At 35.6% G+C, this 21,089-nt stretch overlaps 1 protein-coding gene across 1 annotated transcript in view; it reads left to right on the top strand.

Moving 5' to 3' along the window:
• UNC13C (unc-13 homolog C) overlaps nt 1-21,089 on the top strand; it is a 576,706-nt gene that overhangs the window by 375,606 nt on the left and 180,011 nt on the right. The window contains exon 18 of the mRNA XM_060294236.1: nt 19,358-19,443. Within this exon, the coding sequence (XP_060150219.1) occupies nt 19,358-19,443 (86 nt within the window). The remainder of the gene's footprint in view (nt 1-19,357; nt 19,444-21,089) is intronic.

The raw sequence follows: 21,089 nt of genomic DNA, 5'->3' as shown, positions 1-21,089 counted from the left end.
TAAAGCTGTTTCTGCCATCTCCACCTCCTTTGCCACTGCCAGGTGTGTCTTACAAAATGCTGATTTCAGTAGTTAATCGAGATCCATCCCAAATTTTATTTTCCATTTTTAAATTATGTATTTAAAGATCCAAGTTTATTAAATAATACCTTAGGTTGTAGATGTAAATAAAGAGAAAACAAAAAGATAAAAGGGTAGTTGGGTTTAAATGGCATTAGTGACCTACTTGCTTTTTAGTACAAGAGAACTTAAGTACAAAAGGAAAGATGATCACCACAGGAAATGTCCAGTTGTTGAGTTCACACTCCAAATGCTTAAGCTAACTTTCACCCTGAACTGCAATGTTATGATACGTTTTAGTTGCCCTTTAATATAGCTTAACTTGTAAGGCTAGTTTGTAATTTACTAGTAGAGTCCTACTTAATAAAGTTCATTATCCGTGGTTCTCTCTCTCCATGGTAATGGCAGTTAATTGCACTAAGGCAAGTCTAGTTCTCTTAAATGGAGAACATGTTAACAAAAACTGATTTTAAAAAAAGATAACAATGTTAAAAGAGCGGAGCAAGCTAAATGTCTTGACTTCTGACTGTGACAATGAAGCTTCAGTTGCATACATGACACATAATATCAGAACCATTGCTTACTCATTTGTAACAATGAATACACTTATCTTCAAAGGCAAACTTTGCATGTGAAAACAATATTTCAGGGCTTCCCTGGTGGCGCAGTGTTTGAGAGTCCCCGTGCCAATGCAGGGGACACGGGTTTGTGCCCCGGTCGGGGAAGATCCCACATGCCGCGGAGCGGCTGGGCCCGTGAGCCATGGCCGCTGAGCCTGTGCGTCCGGAGCCTGTGCTCCGCAACGGGAGAGGCCACAACAGTGAGAGGCCGGCGTATGGCAAAAAAAAAAAAAAAACCTTCACATTTAATGGATTCTAATTTTATCTGTTGTGACTAATGAATCAGTATTATCAAATTTGGCAGTAGAAGATTGTGTTTTCCTTATTTCACTAAGACATTTTCAAGATAAATTGGGTTATTAAATTGTTGTGTCTCATAGGAGTCAAGGTTTAAAACATTTATGCTTTGTATTAATTGCTGCAAATTAAAAACAGGAGACATTCAAATAATGTTGGAATGGATCAGTTATTTCATTAAACCTCTTTTTGTAAATAATAGACTAAGTTAAGCTATAACTAGATGGAAAATGAAGAAGAGGTGAAGCTATACATTCTAGAATTCAATTTGTGTACATTAACTTGGACCAGGATGAAGAGGACCAATTTTATTTTTTAAATATGAATAATGAAATATGAGTATTTAATATACCATATTATATGGGTACTTGTTTTAACTTTTATATATATATACTAATTTCTACGAGGTTAGGAAATGGTCATGGAAAGTTAAAAACTCTTTTAGTCCTGCTTGTATCATAGTTTGGAATTCATTTATAATTAGCATATAAATTGTTAGTGTATGGCTAGAGATTTCTGAAGTTTGTGAAACCAGTTTACTCCTGTTAGTATATAATAATTTCCCTGTGCAATCAAGTTTATTGCTATTAATTTTATTAGCAATTTTTTTTCTGGAGACTAATAACTAGCAACACAAATGTAAACTTCCATTCATTTTCTGTGATAATTTTTTTCACATTAGAAATCAGTGGAGTCTAAATAATATTTTCTTGTATGTCTTATTTATAGTTAAAATTTCCTTGTCATGAGCAGCAAGCCTTTATTGAGTGTTCACTATGGGCCAGTGGCTGTACAAGTTATATACATGTAAAATCTCATTTAATCCTCGTAACAGCCCTAGAAAGGCCCAAGTTGCAATTATTATCATCCCCATTTGACAGATGAGGAAATTGAGTTTTAAAGAGATTACTCAGTGCTCCACTGGGTCAATTAGTTAAGTAGCAGAGGAGAAATCAAATCTCTGTCTTTTGGATTACATTGAGGCTTAACCACTACGTTACACTTCTGTGACTTGTGCACAGGAAATAGCCAGAACTGCGTTAAATTACAGAAAATAAGCCTCTGGCAAATGTGCAAATGGTGTAGACTTCTTAGCCATCCCAAAGAAAAGGCAGAAATATTCAACTGTGGAATGTGTTGGAAGAAAACAACTCTGCCATTTGAATCATTATTTGATACTGAGGAGACCATATAGACATAGCATATAAAATTTGATGCCAGAGTGAGATTATATATTTTCATATCTACAAAGGAAATTTGAACACAGTGCAAAAATACACTCTTATGGGAATATGATTATTTTGTTGCCCCTTAAAAATGGAAACATAGAATCTAGCTAGTAGTTACTCAGAACTTGATAAAATCTGTTACGAGAAATACTAGGTGTCTGTCCTCTCATTCCAAGCTCTGATTTCCTTCTCTTATTGGTTGTATATAGTTGTGAATTTTTCTCCCCTTTTTCAGTGAGTAGGTAGGAATAAAGAAGTTATTTTGGAAACTGTTAGCTTTGCAGATGTTGTCACCAGGTTATATCCTGGCTTCTGTTTAATTTGCATGGAGAGGAAATATACATACATACATACATACATATATACAAATAAATAAATGCAAATATAAAAATATGTATATAGAAGATTAAGCACAATTAATATTATCTGTTAGTGAAGAGATGCTAGATGGAGAATTGTTTTCTAATGCTAGCCAAAACTGCTTAAAGAGAAAAAAAATTCATGTTACTTCATCAGTTCTGAACTATAAAGCAAATGTCAATAAAATTAGACTAGATAAGTTAAATCTTGTGGCAACAGTAAAATTATGGAATTTACACAGTACAAAGCACCAATGCTATCACTAACTGTTAGTATTAAGTGTGCTATGATTCAGTTTATAATCACTGTAAACTTTCCTTTGCCCTTATCCCTCACAGCTAATTAATCACTGCTAATTCTGCGTTCATTACAACAAAAGACTTTAGCGGGAGGAGCTGTGCTTTGAAGGAACAAAGTATTTATGATCAAATGGAAATTGAGGAAGAGAGAGAACAGTTAGGGGAAAGTGATCAGAAGACATGGGACATCAGATATGTTAAGAAATTATAAGTAGTCTGGGTGGCTAGAGCATGGAAAGTGTTGGAGAGTAGAGATAGAGTTAAAGTGGGGGTCAGATTGTCATTGGCCAGGCAAGTCATCTTAATGAGTTGAAACTTCTCTATGCTAATGAATGTGTGACAAACAATTGATGGTTTTAAAGTAGTGGTTTGAAATACTACAGCCTATATTCTTAAAAGGTAAATTAGGTGGTAGTATAGAGGATGAATTTGAAGAGGAAGAAATGGAGCAGATAGATAAACTAACACGTTAGTTCAGCTCTTGAGGCAAGGGAGGGTAAAGACTTGAACTGGAGATGTGACGGTAGGAGCAGGGCAGGGACAAATTCTAAGGGTATGTCAAAGGAAGAATCCACAGGAGAGTAGAAAGGAGAAGATGCTGTGGATTGCGGAAGAGGTGAATGACCAAGTGTGCTATCTGGATTCAGGGCTGACTACTGAGGTTTTTTATTTAACTAGGATTTATGTAAGACAGAGCCAGAGAAGTACTTCCACATGCACCAGAAATACCATAGAGAGGTAGTAAAGTAAAATAAAAATATAGACTTCAGAAGAACTTATGTAACGATTAGGTAAACAAAGGATCTTTGAGTTATTTTTTTCTAGCACAAGGATATCTATTATTTCCTATAGGTAATAGTAAGAAAACCAAATTTGAAGCTAGCATGTCATAATACACAATAAGCAAAACTTGTAAAACAGATATCAGAGTAATGTCTCAGACCCCAAAGATTATCTTCTGTATGGAATCAGAGCTTGGCAAGAAGTAAATCTTGAGATTTAAATTTAAAGATAGACGATTACATAAAATATGAAGCTAATGATTTGAACTGTGAATATTTTAAGGCAAAATCAATAGGCTTAAACAAAACAAAACAAAAGAATTAGCTGTGAAGACATTTTCAATGCTTGGGAATTTCTGTTATTGTCATAAGAAAAAGAATGAAAAAGAAATATGGTCAAGAAGCATAAGCTCTATTATTGATTCTGTCATTGATGTGTTTCCTGTTTTAGGACATGTTTCTTAATCTCTAACGTTCCTAAGTCTAAAATGCGTGTAGTCAAAGTTATCTTTATGCCTCTTCTAAGTATCAAAAAAAATTGAATATTTGCTGCTTCTTTATTGGAGAGATCATGAGCTTTGGGAAAAGAGCTCAAGGCTCTAATTCTAACCACCAGTTCCTCATTTGAAAAATGAGAATGACAACAATCAAATAGGAATTTTGTGAGAAATAAATGAATGTTATTTAGCTTTATAAAAATAATTATAGTATTTAGTAAAATGCCCTTTGATGTTTATTTCAGAATTTATTTAAATTTTTGTGTTTATTAAAATGATCATATTCAACTTCACAGGCCTATTCGAAGTAGAAAGTGAAAGTTCTAAATGTTTATGTATCATTTTTATGAAGAAAACAAATAAAAACCAAAAATAAGACTCCCTTACCCACTCCTTACAAATTTTCAGTAGTTGGGTGTATTTTTTCCAACTACTATTTTGTGCATGTATAAGCATAGAAATTCATTTAATAATATTTATTTTTACTCTTTTTTTTTTTTTTTTTACAAAATATAGGATAATATGTACACTAATCTGTAATTTGCTTTGTTCACTTAAAACAGCTTGACAGACATCTTTTCATGTCAATATAGGCAGACCTATTCTTGCTCTTTTTAATAGGTGCATATTATTTTGTAGTTTCATATAACACCATGATGATGCAGTCTATGGAGGGGACTCCTGGGACACAGGAGAGAAGGGAGTGGAAATAATGCAGGTATCGGAATAACATAAAAACTGAAAGCCTGTAGAGAGTCATTAAATAGCTTTCGTAAATCAGGTTCAAACAGGTCCTGAATTTTCATTAATATTTTCTGCTTGTTTTCTAGCCTGAAATGTCCCTAGTAAAAAAATTTTACTATTATTTTAATTGAAATTTCTTTGAATATTAGAGAAGTGAGCATGCTTTTTCTATATTTACTAGGTTTTTGTGTTGTTTAATTTTTAGATTGTCCATTCATCCCAGCCATTTTTTCTAATATCCCTCTTTTTCTTCAGATTTGTAACAATTCTTCTTGTATTAAGAGTTATTATCCCTTTGCCTTTTATATATCTAGTGTGTATTTTTTTTGTGTGTTGTTTTTATTTTAAGTGGTAGTTTGGTTTTGGTTTAAGTTTTTGTTAAATCCTCAACAGTAATAATGAGAACCCTTAAACCTCAGTTTTTCAAGAATGAAAATCAAACTTGACATTGCTTATGCAACTGAGAAAATCCCGACACTAATAGCTTATTTTTAGATTCCCTGTTTTGAAGTTATTTGATTGAACAGTCTAGATTAAAGGAAAAATATTTTAAAAGTCACTTTGAGAGTCTTTTCTTATGGTAATTACAACCATTAGCTGGGGTGCATAGCTTATCCTTTCCACCAGTTAATCTTTATCCTCCTCGAAAAGTACATACAAATCTTAACTTTCTTCAAATAACTTCTGTGAATGACTGCACCGGTATATACTTCTGCATCATATACTCTTACCTTTATTGTGTTTAGTAATTTGTACTTAGTGCAAATTAAGTAAAATGTCCCTTTCCATTATGACGCATGTTTCTTTTTTTTAATTGAAATATAATTAATTTATAATATTGTGTTAGTTTCTGGTGTACAGAAAAGTGATTTGGTTATACATACATTTATCTATTCTTTTTCAGATTCTTTTCCATTATAGGTTATTACAAGATATTGAATATAGTTCCCTGTGTTATACAGTAGGTCCTTGTTTATCTATTTTATATATAGTAGTGACCCATGTTTCTTTAAGTCACATCACCCAAGTGTAGACCCAAGAATAGAAAAACAGCAGCCACTCAGGATATCTTTGGTTCTTTTTGCCCTTGCTCCTTGGTATAGCTCCTCTGTATTCTCTCACCTACAGCTGATGTTCTGCAGTCTCCTTTTCTATTTATTATCTATGTTCCCATTCCCCATGTTGCTCTTCTTCTGTTCCCCTCTGATATCATGGCAGTCACTATCATTTACAGCATACACCAAGGTTCCTATCACTGTTGGTCCTTGATACCAGAAGTTCTGAATCTTCTCTTGCCAAACTTGTTCATGCTGCTGCTTCGCATCTCTGTACAGGCTACAGGAGTGACCCTCCATTGAAAATAAGCTGATGTCACAGCCCCTAAGAACCAGTAAAGAGGAGGAGTTGTTTCTCCAAACCCTTGATTTTCTAAAACCACTGTTTTCATAGCAAGCTCTATTGTTTCACCCTCTAGCTTTCTTTGTGAGACTTATCAAATATATATCATATGATATGTTTTATACATATATATATATATTTTTTTTTTTACTGTCATTTCTACTAGGTTGTAAACTTCTGAGGGGCAAGGACCGTGTGTATTTTATTTAGCCCTTAGTGCTGTGCATAGCACATGCTAGGCCTTCAATTAATAGCAACTTATTAACAAATATTACTTCTTAAATGCTAAATATGTTAGCACTCATTTGTATTATATTACCTCTTATTTTACTGCTTGTAAAATTACAAACTTTTTAGTTTTTTTCTAAAATAAACAAAACATTGCAAATTGGATTGAAGACGTGTATATATGCCTCCCTGAATTCAATTCCCTTTACTACTTGCCCAAACCTAACTATTAGAATAGGTTTGATCTTTTTACCCCCATGAATTTCTTTATATCTTTATGATATATGCATGTATTTTCTAGAAAAGTGTGTCAGGTATATGCCAACCCTCTCCCCTAGAGACATCAACTGATCTGCCTAGAGGCAGAGGCTGAGAGCCTGAGAAAGTGCCAGTTGAAAAACTGAGAAAGCTGAACATGGGATCAGTAGAATAATAGGAAATAAGGCCCTATAGAGTAGTGGGTCCTGGTGAAACCTCCCAAGCATACAGTTTGGGTATGAAGGGATATGTCCTAGGAGACAGTATGAATAAAATATTGACCTGCTTTGAATAAGCCCAGTCCCTAATTGGATTAAGGTCATCTCTACCAACTTTAAAACACTACTGCCAGAAGAAAAATAAATCCTTTCTGAAAGAATACCAGTATCACCCAGAGACTCAAATTTACACACACACACACACAACACACACACACACACACACACACACACACACACACTTCTTTCAATCAGAAATAAGTAGGCATTGAACTTCCCCGATGCTCCAGTGGTTAAGACTCCCTGCTTCCACTGCAGGGAGCATGGGTTCCATTCCTGGTCAGGGAACTAAGATTCTGCATGCCATGTGGTGCAGCCCCCCCCAAAAAAAAAAATTTTAAAAAGTAGGCATTTTAAGAGATTAATGTAATAGAATCTAGAAATACAGATGTTATAATAACTATAATATATTTAAGAAATTAAGTAAGAAAATGGAGAAACAGTGAATTTAAAACTAATGAAAGGATCAAATGGAAATTCTAGAACTGAAATCTACAACAAATGAAATTAATAACTGAACATATGGATTTACCAGTTGTTAGACACAGCTGAAGAGAGAATTAGTAAATATGAAGATGGTCCAGAAGAAAATATTCAGAAGGAAGTTCAAGTAGACAGTAGATGAAAAATAAAGACTTATCAAAATTAACTATATGCTGGATGTAAATTGTCTCAACAAATTGCAAAATATTGAAATTATTCAGAATATGTTCTTTAACCTTAGTTTAATTAAGGTAGAAAACAGCAACTGAAAGATACTTAGAAAATCCCCGAATAGTTGGAAGTTAAGAAATCAGGATTAAAAATGTAAAAACTTTTGATTGGATTACTATGAAAATACAGCATATTAGGATGCCGCTAAATGCAGTTCCTAAAAGAAATTTATACCTTAAATACACTTGTTAGAAAGGAACAAAGCCCCAAAATTAATTATCTAAGTATCTTTCTTAATAGAAAATGAACAACATATTAAACCCCCCAAAAGTAAAAGGTAAAAAATAATGAAGAGCAGAAATTGATGAAATAGAAAACAAACATATGGTCATATAACTACTATCAAAACCAAGATACAGAATATTTTTATCACCCAAAAAATGGTGATAAAAATATTATCCCAGGCCCCTGGCAACCACTGATATGTTTTCTGTCCTTATACTTTTGCCTTTTCAATAATATATTATAGATGGAATCATACAGTTATATAGGTTTTTTTGAGTCCAGTTTCTTTCATTTAGCATAATTCATTTGATACTCATCCACACTGTTAACATGTATCAGTTGTTTTTTCCTTTTTATTACTTAGTAGATTGTATTTTATGAACCTATCTCAATTTATTTATCCATTCATCAGCTGAAAGACATTGGCTATTTGCAGTTTTTGGTGATTGAAAATTAAGCAACATACATAGTTTTTGTATAAGTATAAGGTTCATTTCTCTTGGATAAATACCTGGAGTGGGACTGCTGATAAATATTTAAATCAAGTTAAATATATTTAACTTGATTGCCAAACTGCTTTCCAAAGTGACTGTCATATTTTGCATTCTCGGCAGCAGTGTATCAGAATTCCAGTGTATCTTTACAGAAGCTGTAAAGATACAACTTCTTTGTATCTTTACACGTTTCCCAGCCTCGTATTGTCAGGTGTCATTTTGTTTTGTTTTGTTTTGTTTTGTTTTGAAGCTATTTTAGTAGATATGTAGTGGTATCACATTATATCAATAATTTTTATTTGAAAGTACCTAATGACTAATGATGTTGACATATTTTCTTTTTTTGAATTTTATTTTATTTATTTTTTTATACAGCAGGTTCTTATTATCCATTTTATACATATTAGTGTATATATGTCTATCCCAATTCATCACATCACCACCCATACATATTTTCATATGCTTATTTTCTATCTAATTATTTTCTTTGCTAAATTGTCATTTAGATCAATTGTCCATTTTTTATTGGGCAATTTTTTTCTTATTATTGAGATTTGAGAGTACTTTGGATATTCCAGATATAAGTCCTTTATCAGATATTCTTCAAATTGTTTTCTCCTAGTCAATTGCTCTTCTTTTCATTTTCTGAACAGTTTCTTTTTAAAAGCAGATTTTAATTTTCATGAAGTCCAATTTATCAGTATTTTATTTTATGGGTTTGCACTTGTGACAGATCTAAGCAACTGCTGCCTGATGCAAGATCATAAGATTTTCTGTGTTTTCTTTTAGAAGATTTATAGTTTAGGTTTTGTGTTTAGGTCTGTGATCATTTTGAGTTTTTTTAAATATGTTGTGAAGTTTGGGTCCAGGTTTACAATTTTTTTTTAATTTTTGCATATGGATACCCAACTAGTCTAGCAGACGTATTGAAAAGTCTATCTTTTCTCCATTGAATTAATGTAACATCTTACTGAAAATTAATTTACCTTGAAGATACACTGTTTAATTACTATAGTTTCATAGTAAGCTGTGAAGACAGGTGTTGTAAATCCTTCAGCTATTTTAATAAATACCATTTTTGCTCTTCTAGTTCTTTTGCTTCACCATGTAAATTTTAGAATGAATTTGTCAGTTTCTACAAAAAGAGTTCTGCTGGAATTCTGGGTGAGATTGTGTTGAATCTGTAAATCAACTTGGGAAAAATTAACATTTGAATGACATTAAATATACCAATTCATGAATACAACATATTTCTCCATTTATTTAAGCTTTACTTCATGTTTTTCCTCAGTACTTTGCAGGTTTCCTCATATAAATCTTGTACATATATTCTAGATTTATGCCTAAGTATTTCATCTTTTGCTGCTGTTGTAAATATATTGCTGTTTTAATATCAATTTCCAGTGGTTCATTGCTAGAATATAGAAATACAATGATTGTGTGTCTTGACTTCATATTCTGTGACCTTGCTGAACTTATTTAGTAGCTTTTTTGTAGTTTTTTGGAGATTTTCTATGTAGATGATCATGTTGTCTGCAAATAGTTTTATTTCTATATGCCTCTGACATTATTTCTTTTTCTTGCCTGTTTACAATCTTTAGGACCTCCAGTACAGTGTTTAATAGGAATAGTGAGAGTAAATACCATTACCTTGATCCTTATCTTAGTATGAATTAGCTGTAGGTTTTTGCAGATTCTCTTTATAAGGTTAAGGAAGTTCCCTTTAATTTCCTAGTTTTAGGATATTTGTTTTTGTTTTTGATTTGTTTTGTTTTTAGCATGAACAAATGTTGAAGTTCGTCGGATACATTCTCTGCATCTATTGACATGCTAAAATTTTTCTCCTTAGTCTGTAAATATGGTGTATCACATTGATTCATTTTTGAATGTTGAACCTATGCTGCATTTCTGGGATAAGTCTGTGGCTCATGATATTATTATCCTTTGAATATATTTAAGGATTGAATTTTTCATTTTTTATTGAGGACTTCATCAATTTTATGAGAGATAATGCTCTTTAGTTTACTTTTTGTATAATATATTTTTTAACACCTTTATTGGAGTATAATTGCTTTATGATGCTGTGTTAGTATCTCCTTTATAATAAAGTGAATCAGCTATACATATACATATATCCCCATATCTCCTCCCTCTTGCATCTCTCTCCCACCCCTATATGTGGACACAAAGCATCAAGCTGATCTCCCTGTGCTATGCAGCTGCTTCCCACTAGCTATCTGTTTTACATTTGGTAGTGTATACATGTCCATGCCACTCTCTCACTTCGTCCCATAGTACCCTTCCCCCTCCCCATCCTCAAGTCCATTCTCTAGTAGATCTGCATCATTATTCCTGTCCTGCCCCTAGGTTCATCAGAACCATTTTTTCTTTTTTTTAGATTCCATATATATGTGTTAGCATACGATATTTGTTTTTCTCTTTCTGACTGACTTCACTCTGTATGATAGACACTAGTTCCATCCACCTCACTACAAATAACTCAATTTCATTTCACTTTATGGTGGAGTAATACTCCATTGTATACATATATGCCACATCTTCTTTATCCATTCATCTGTTGATGGACACTTAGGTTGCCTTCATTTCCTGGCTATTGTAAATAGAGCTGCAATGAACATTTTGGTACATGACTCTTTTTGAATTATGGTTTTCTCAGGGTATATGCCCAGTAGTGTGATTGCTGGGTTGTATGGTAGTTCTATTTTTAGTTTTTTAAGGAACCTCCATACTGTTCTCCATAGTGGCTGTATCAATTTACATTCCCACCAACACTACAAGAGCGTACCCTTTTCTCCACACCATCTTCAGCATTTATTGTTTGTAGATTTTTTGATGATGGCCATTCTGACTGGTGTGAGGGTATATCTCATTGTAGTTTTGATTTGCATTTCTCTAATGATTAGTGATGTTGAGCGTCCTTTCATGTGTTTGTTGACAATCTGTATATCGTCTTTGGAGAAATATCTGCTTAGGTCCTCTGCCCTTTTTTTCATTTGGTTGTTTGTTTTTTTGATATTGAGCTACATGTGCTACTTGTAAATTTTAGAGATTAATCCTTTGTCAGTTGCTTTATTCTTAAATATTTTCTCCCATTCTGAGGGTTGTCTTTCATCTTGTTTATGGTTTCCTTTGCTGTGCAAAAGCTTTTAAGTTTCATTAGGTCCCATTTGTTTATTTCTGTTTTTATTTCATTTCTCTAGGAGGTAGGTCAAAACGAATCTTGCTGTGATTTATGTCATAGAGTGTCTGCCTAGGATTTCCTCTAAGAGTTTTATAGTGTCTGGCCTTACATTTAGGTCTTTAATCCATTTTGAGTTTATTTTTGTGTATGGTGTTAGGGAATGTTCTAATTTCATTCTTTTACACTTAGCTGTCCAGTTTTCCCACCATGACTTATTGAAGAGGCTGTCTTTTCTCCCTTATATATTCTTGCCTCCTTCATCAAGGATAAGGTGACCATATGTGCGTGGGTTTATCTCTGTGCTTTCTGTCCTGATCCACTGACCTATATTTCTGTTTTTGTGCCAGTACCATACTGTCTTGATTACTGTAGCTTTGTACTATAGTCTGAAGTCCAGGAGCCTGATTCCTTCAGCTCCATTTTTCTTTCTCAAGATTGCTTAGACTATTCGGCGTCTTTTGTGTTTCCATGTGAATTGTGAAATTTTTTGTTCTAGTTCTGTGAAAAATGCCATTGGTAGTTTGATAGGGATTGCATTGACTCTGTGGATTGCTTTGGGTAGTAGAGTCATTTTCACAATGTTGATTTTTCCAATCCAAGAACATGCTATATCTCTCCATATGTTTATAATCTTTAATTTCTTTCATCAGTGTCTAACAGTTTTCTGCATACAGATCTTTTGTCTCTTTAGGTAGGTTTATTCTTAGGTATCTTATTCTTTTTGTTGCAGTGTCAAATGGGAGTGTTTCTTTAGTTTCTCTTTCAGATTTTTCATCATTAGTGTATAGGAATGCAAGAGATTTCTGTGCATTAATTTGTCTCCTGCTACCTTACCAAATTCATTGATTAGCTCTAGTAGTTTTCTTTTAGCGTCTTTAGGATTCTCTATGTATAGTATCATGTCATCTGCAAAGAGAGACAGCTTTACTTCTTCTTTTCTGATTTGGATTCCTTGTATTGCTTTTTCTTCTCTGATTAATGTGGCTAAAGCTTCCAAAACTATGTTGAGTAATAGTGGTGAGAGTGGGCAACCTCGTCTTATTCCTGATCTTAGTGGAAATGGTTTCAGTTTTTCACCATTGAGAATGCTGTTGGCTGTGGGTTTGTCATAATGGCCTTCGTTATGTTGAGGGACGTTCCCTCTATGCCTACTTTCTGCAGGGTTTTTATCATAAATTGGTGCTGAATTTTGTCAAAAGCTTTTTCTGCATCTATTGAGATGATCATATGGTTTTTCTCCTTCAGTATGTTAATATGCTGTATCACATTGATTGATTTGCGTATACTGAAGAATCCTTGCAATCCTGCGATAAACCCCACTTAATCATGATGTATGATCGTTTTATTGTGTTGTTGGATTCTGTTTGCTAATATTTTGTTGAGGATTTTGGCATCTATGTTCATCGCTGATATAGGCCTGTAGTTTTCTTTCTTTGTGACATGTTTGTGTGGTTTTCTTATCAGGGTGATGGTGGCCTTGTAGAATGAGTTTGAGAGTGTTCCTCCCTCTACTATATTTTGGAAGAATTTGAGAAGGATAGGTGTTAGCTCTTCTCTAAATGATAGAATTCACCTGAGAAGACATCTGGTCCTGGGCTTTTGTTTGTTGGAAGATTTTTAATCACAGTCTCAATTTCAGTGCTTGTGATTTGTGTGTTCATATTTTCTATTTCTTCCTTATTCAGTCTCAGAAGATGTGCTTTTCTAAGAATTTGTCCTTTTCTTCCAGGTTGTCCATTTTATTGGCATATTGTTGTTTGTAGTAATCTCTCATGATCTTTTGTGTTTTTGCAGTGTCAGTTGTTACTTCTTTTTCATTTCTAATTCTATTGATTTGAGTCTTTCCCCTTTTTTTCTTGATGAGTGTGGCTAATGGTTTGTCCATTTTGTTTATCGTCTCAAAGAACCAGCTTTTAGTTTTTTTGATATTTGCTCTTGTTTCCTTCATTTCTTTTTCATTTATTTCTGATCTCATTTTTATGGTTTCTTTCCTTCTGCTGACTTTGGGGGTTTTTTGTTCTTCTTTCTCTAATCGCTTTAGGTGTAAAGTAAGGTTGTTTATTTGAGATGTTTCTTGTTTCTTGAGGTAGGATTCTATTGCTATAAAGTTCCCTCTTACAACTGCTTTTGCTGCACCCGGTAAGTTTGGGTCATTGTGTTTTCACTCATTTGTGTCTAGGTTTTTTTTTTTCCTCTTTGATTTCTTCAGTGATCTCTTGGTTATTAATTAGTGTATTGTTTAGCCTCCATGTGTTTGTATATTTTACAGATTTTTTCCTGCAATAGATATCTAGTCTCACAGTATTGTGGTTGGAAAAGATACATGATAGAATTTCACTTTTCTTAAATTTACCAAGACTTGATTTGTGACCCAAGATACGATCTGTCCTGGAGAATGTTCCATGAGCACTTGAGAGGAAAAGGTGTTCTGTTGGTTTTGGATGGAATGTCCTATAAATATCAATTAAGTCCATCTTGATTACTGTATCATTTAAAGTTTGTGTTTCCTTTTTCATTTTCATTTTGGATGATCTGTCAATTGGTGAAAGTGGGGTGTTAAAGTCCCCTACTATGATTTTGTTACTGCCAATTTCCCCTCTTATGGCTGTCAGCATTTGCCTTATGTATTGAGGTCCTCCTATTTTGGGTGCATAAATATTTATAATTGTTATATCTTCTTGGATTGATCCCTTGATCATCATGTAGTGTCCTTCTTTGTCTCTTTTAATAGTCTTTATTTTAAATTCTATTTTTTCGATATCAGAATTGCTACTCCAGCTTTCTTTTGATTTCCATTTGCATGGAATATCTTTTTCCATCCCCTCACTTTCAGTCTGTATGTGTCCCTAGGTCTGAAGTGGATCTCTTGTAGACAGTATACATACGGGTCTTGTTTTTGTATCCATTCAGTGAGTCTATGTCTTTTGGTATGAGCATTTAATCCATTTACCTTTAAGGTAATTATCAATATATATGTTACTATTACCATTTTCTTAGTTGTTTGGGTTTTGTTATTGTAAGTCTTTTTCTTCTCTTGTGGTTCCTGCCTAGAGTAGTTCCTTTAGCATTTGTTGTAAAGCTGGTTTGGTGGTGCTGAATTCTCTTAGCTTTTGCTTGTCTGTAAAGGTTTTAATTTCTCCTTCAAATCTGAATGAAATCCTGGTGGATAGAGTAATCTTGGTTGTAGGTTTTTCCCTTTCATCACTTTAAATATGTCCTGCCATTCCCTTTTGGCTTGCAGAGTTTCTGCTAAAAGGTCAGCTGTTAACCTTATGGGGATTCCTTTGTAGTTATTTGTTGTTTTTCCCTTGCTGCTTTTAATATTTTTTCTTTGAATTTAATTTTTGATAGTTTGATTAATATGTGTCTTGGCATGTTTCTCCTTGGATTTATCCTGTATGGGACTCTCTGTGCTTCTTGGACTTGATTAACTATTTCCTTTCCCATATTAGGGAAGTTTTCAACTATAATCACTTCAAATATTTTCTCAGTGCCTTTCTTTTTTTCTTCTTCTTCTGGGACCCCTATAATTCGAATGTTGGTGTGTTTAATGTGTCCCCGTGGTCTCTGAGACTGTCCTCAATTCTTTTCATTCTTTTTTCTTTATTCTGCTCTGCAGTAGTTATTTCCACTATTTTGTCTTCCAGGTCACTTATCCGTTCTTTTGCCTCAATTATTCTGCTATTGATCTCTTCTAGAGCATGTTTAATTTCATTTATTGTGTTGTTCATCGTTGCTTGTTTCATCTTTAGGTCTTCTAGGTCCTTGTTAAATGTTTCTTGTATTTTCTCTATTGTACTTCCAAGATTTTGGAACATGTTTACTATCATTACTCTGAATTCTTTTTCAGGTAGACTGACTATTTTCTCTTCATTTGTTTGGTCTGGTGGGTTGTTACCTTGCTCCTTCATCTTCTGTGTGTTTCTCTGTCTTCTCATTCTGCTTCACTTACTGTTTTGGGGGTCCCCTTTTTGCCGGCTGCAGGTTCGTAGTTCCCGTTGTTTTTGGTTTGTGCCCCTAGTGGCTAAGGTTGGTTCAGTTGGTTGTGTAGGCTTCCTGGTGGAGGGGAGTTGTGCCTGTGTTCTGGTGGACGAGGTTGGATCTTGTCTTTTTGGTGGGCAGGACCATGTCCAGTGGTGTCTTTTGCGGCATCTGCAACCTTATTATGATTTTAGGCAGCCTCTCTGCTAATGGGTGGGGTTGTGTTCCTGTCCTGTTAGTTGTTTGGCATAGGGTGTCCAGCACTGTAGCTTGCTGGTTGTTGAGTGGAGCTGTGTCTTCACGTTGTGATGGAGATCTCTGGGAGAGCTTTTGCCGTTTGATATTACGTGGAGCCGGGAGGTCTCTGATGGACCAGTGTCCTGAACTCGGCTCTCTCACCTCAGAGGCAGAGGCCTGACACATGGCCAGAGCACCAAGACCGTGTCTGCCACACGGCTCAGAAGAAAAGGGAGAAAAAAAAAAAAAGAGAGAAGGAAAAGTAATAAAATAATGTTATTGATATAAAAAATTATTAAAAATTTAAAAAGTCAAAAGTAATAAAAAAAGAAAAAATAAATAAAGAATGAAAGAAAGAAGTGAGCAACCAGACCAAAAAACAAATCCACCAATGATAACAAGTGCTAAAAACTATACTAAAAAAAATGACAGACTGAGCCCTAGGACAAATGGTAAAAACAAAGTTATGCAGACAAAATCACACAAAGAATCATACACATACACACTCACTAAGAGAAAAAGGAAAAATATATATATAACGTTGCTCCCAAATTCTACCACTTCTATTTTGGGATGATTCGTTATCTGTTCAGGTATTCCACAGATACAGGGTACATCAAGTTGACTGTGGAGATTTAATCCCATGCTCCTGAGGCTGCTGGGAGAGATTTCCCTTTCTCTTCTTTGTTCTTGCAGCTCCCAGGGTTTAGCTTTGGATTGGCCCCGCCTCTGCCTATAGGTAGCCTGAGGGCATCTGTTCTTCACTCAAACAGGACAAGGTTAAAGGAGTAGCTGATTCGGGGTCTCTGGCTCACTCATGCCGGGGCGTGGGAGGGTATGGATGTGGGGCAAGCCTGCTGCGGCAGAGGCCAGCATGACATTGCGCCAGCATGACATTGCACCAGCCTGAGGCGCACCATGTGTTCTCCCGGGGAAGTTGTCCCTGGATCGTGGGACCCTGGCAGTGGTGGGCTGCACAGGCTCCCAGGAGGGGAGGTGTGGAGAGTGACCTTGCTTGCACACAGGATTCTTGGTGGCTGCAGCAGCAGTGTTAGCATCTCATGCCCATCTCTGGGGTCCACACTGATAGCCGCGGCTCGCGCCCATCTCTGGAGCTCGTTTAGGCGGTGCTCTGAATCCCCTCTACTTACACACCCTGAAACAATGGTCTCTTGCCTCTTTGGAAACTCCAGACTTTTTCCTGAACTCCCTTCGGCTAGCTGTGGTGCACTAACCCCTTCAGGCTGTGTTCATGCTGCCAACCCCAGTCCTCTCCCTGGGATCCGACCTTGACCTCGAAGCCCGGAGCCTCAGCTCCCTGCCCCACCCGCCCCTGGAGGGTGAGCAGAGAAGCCTCTAGGGCTGGTGAGTGCTGGGCGGCACCGATCCTCTGTGTGGGGATTGCTCCACTTTGCCCTCCACACCCCTGTTGCTGCGCTCTCCGTGGCTCCGAAGCTCTGAAGCTGCCCCCTCTGCCACCCTCAGTCTCCACCAGCAAAGGGGCTTCCTAGTGTGTGGAAACTTCTCCTCCTTCACACCTCCCTCCCAGAGGTGCAGGCCCTGTCCCTATTCTTTTGTCTCTGTTTTTTCTTTTTTTCTTTTGTCCTACCCAGGTACATGGGGAGTTTCTTTTCTTTTGGGAGGTCTGAGGTCTTCTGCCAGCATTGAGTAGGTGTTCTATTGGAGCTGTTCCACATGTAGATGTATTTCTGATGTATTTGTTGGGGGGGAAGGTGATCTCTACATCTTACTCTTCCGCCATCTTGAAGGTCTCCCAATGTCTTTGTTTTTTTTATCAGGGCACCATAAACAGAATTAATACATTCTTTATTCTGGAGTCAAAAAATTAAAATAATAGATTTCCTCATTTTACGAGCTTAAATCACTGTAATTATATCACTTACAATTTTGTTGTTGTGTAACTATTACATAAAAGTTAATATACTACATATATGGGATATTCTTAGCTATCCACAAATGAAACATTACTTGCCAAAGGTTATTTTTATATAAAGGGGGTAAAATTTATTGTTGAAAACTAATTTTGTATATATCTAGGTTATATTTATTTTTTGATCATAGGAAGTGTTCTGTATTAATACTTAATAATGCATCCACATTTAAGTTTTAAAGTATCAGTTGACATTATTAGATAAATTGATAGATGGAAATTAGTAAGGGATATTTGATGAAACATGCTGTGGTTTGGTGAAATAGTATGTAGGATATGTGGTCTTTTCTTTGTTGAGGTTATACTGAGGTCATATTTACTTAAGTAACCCTTTGTATCCCATTCAGGGTTATATTGCTCTTTTCTCTTTTTTTGATTTGGACTCAAAGATATAAATGAATATGAAGTCCTTATTGAATTTGTTACAGTATTGCTTCTGTTTTATGTTTTGGTTTTTTGGCTGTGAGGTATGTGGGATCTTAGTTGTCAGACCAGGGATTGAACCTGCACCCCCTGCATAGGAAGGAAAAGTCTTAACTTTCAATAAAGACTTTAAAAAAAAAATAAATGGTCCACATCAAAAAAATCTTAAAAATAAAAAATAAATGAATGTGAGAGTTATTCTTGTTACTTTACATATATATGTATATATGTATATATCTATATTTCCTTAATATGTTAGCTTGTATATATGTATGTAAACATTTATATACATGCACTTTATAAATAATATATTCAATGCATAAAATATGTAATATATATTTGTTAGAACAGAAAATACTTTCAGTCTTGCATCTTGGCATGGGCTGAGTGTTTACGATGAAATGAAATGAATGAAATTATTTTCGCTGGGCTTATCATGAGATTGAAAACACATACAAACAGAATACATATTCAGCAGCAGTAGGAATCTTGTCTTTGGCTTAAGCTTGTTTGATCTAAAATATACAGCCTGCCTGATAGTTCTGGAGTCCTGATTAATGGGTCCACCATGGGCCATTTTACCAGAGGAGTGAGGAATCTTTCTTGAAATAATTTGCTTTAAGCAAATAGAGAATGGAAGCACTCAAGTTTGCTTCGAGAAAAATGGCTGACAGATGAATGCGAGCTGTGGTTTTTGCTGTTATATGGTATCTGCTCCTCAGATTCATCTGGCCTATCCTCAAATTGAGACATACGAAGACAAAGTGTTTGATAAAACTAAAGGGACTCTTTAGACACAAGCAGACACACAGCATAAGACATCCATCAGGAACCCTGGGCAACATTACAGTGGCACTGACGTAATGAAGTCTGTTTTCCTTTCACCCACTAATTGTCTTTATCGCCACACTCTGGTGTTCAGCTTTTTTTCCCTACCCCTGAAAATTTATAAAGAGAAATCTCATAAGTAAAAGTATTTATAAACTATGTAATAATTACCGTGGTGTCTGTGTAATGTGAAGTGTTTTTTTTCAGACACATTTTTCTTTTTGATCTACTAATATATGTGTTTGCTCTTAGGTTTCCTCAAGAACTGAACATGGGAAAAATAAGTGCTGAAATTATGTGGACCCTTTTTGCTCAGGATATGAAAGATGCACTAGAAGGTAGGTACAAATATTTAAACTTATTAAGAGTATACGTTTTAGTTAAATTTTGATTTTGTGTTCTTGATTTTAAATGTAAGGAACTGTTGCATCAAAACATCAATCACTGTGATCAGTTTAGTTCTGAAACTGATTTCCACATTGTGGAAAGATAAAGATCGCAAAGTATTTAAAAGCCCTGAAGAAATGCATTTTAAATCAAATGGTCTAAGTTGCAGGATAATAGTGAGTATTTCATATGTAGGACAAAGTTTAGATGCAGGAATACTTTATGGCATAAATCAGACCATATTGAGAAGGTAGATGAGTAATATTAGTTTAGATATTTGTCTACCTAGACTTAGAAATGGTATCCGATGGCTGGGCAGGTTAAAATATGGCCAAAGCTGGTGCAAAGACAATGGCAGGGCTCTTCACCAGAAAATCCACTTTCAATATACTCAAATCATAGAATGTAAAGCATGGGAAATGCAGCTCTCAGTTGAAAAACTTTAAATTTCTTTGAGCACTCACCTTGTGTTTAGAGTTGGAGGTAGTATGTTTAACCAGCCTAAGGGTTCCTGCTCTCTAGGAATTTAAAACCTAGTAGAAAGTTTTCTTTGCACTTATTCACTATGTATTAAGCCCCTAGATGCTAATGCCCGGACTGCACTCAGTATGGAAGATACAACAATGAACAGGACAGCTATGGTCCCTGCCCTCAACAAGATTATGCAAGACAGCTGCAAATATGTAGACGGTTGCAATGTGGGGGTGGTCAGTGCTAAAGATGATGGAATATCTGGAGGTGAAGCTCCTAAGTCAGACTTAGGACAAGGGGGTAAGGCAGGTTTTCTAGAGGAACTTCCTCTGAGGAAGTGTTGTCTTGAAAAAGACCTGAAGTATAAGTAGGAGTTCACTTTGGGAAGAGTTGAGCAAGAAGCATCTCTGTCTTGTCCTGGTCAAGGACAAAGCATTAACAAGTAGAGTGAGCACAGGGTTCATCTGAGAAGAGAACTCAGCTGGTCCTCTGAGCAACAGGTAGCAGGAAGTGAGGCTGGAGAAATTGGCAGGGACCAGCATGTGCTGCCTTGTGGGCCATGATGAGGAGTTTGACTCTCTGCTAAGAGAAACGACAGACCATTAGGGGATTTCAGGAGGTACATGTCCTGTTCAGATTGGCAGCTTAGAACAGGCATTGGGACCGCAGAGTGGAAGATGACTGAGTTTGTGCTCATTGTGCCACTGTTTTTTTCTTAGTGTTGCTGAAATGTCAGCTTCTTGCTAGGGCACACAGAGGAAGCATACAGTACTTTTCCTTATTTGAAAAAGAAGGTACACAATAGATTTTAATACCTGATTTTCGGGTAAAGTCTGGGTCTACCACCTAATTAGATAAATTAGGACTTATCCTTAAAATTATACCAGAACTTGCTCAGAGATGCAAACTCCTTATTCCGCAGTGAAGCGTTCCTTCTCCATTGTATTGATCAATCCTGCTTTCTCTACCTCTGCCTCCTACCAACCACAACCTTTTCATCAGCTCGTTTACTGCCTGGATTTCTTTTCCCACCACTCTTCACAAGCAGCCATGTAGGGCTCAGGAGCTAAAGTCACCTCCATGAATAACCTTATCTTAATCCTCTGCATAGCAACTAATTACTATC

The sequence above is a fragment of the Globicephala melas genome, chromosome 2 (assembly GCF_963455315.2).
Source record: "Globicephala melas chromosome 2, mGloMel1.2, whole genome shotgun sequence".
Taxonomy (NCBI): domain Eukaryota; kingdom Metazoa; phylum Chordata; class Mammalia; order Artiodactyla; family Delphinidae; genus Globicephala; species Globicephala melas.
Note: the sequence above shows the minus strand (reverse complement) of the source record. Positions and strands in the feature narration are given on the sequence as shown.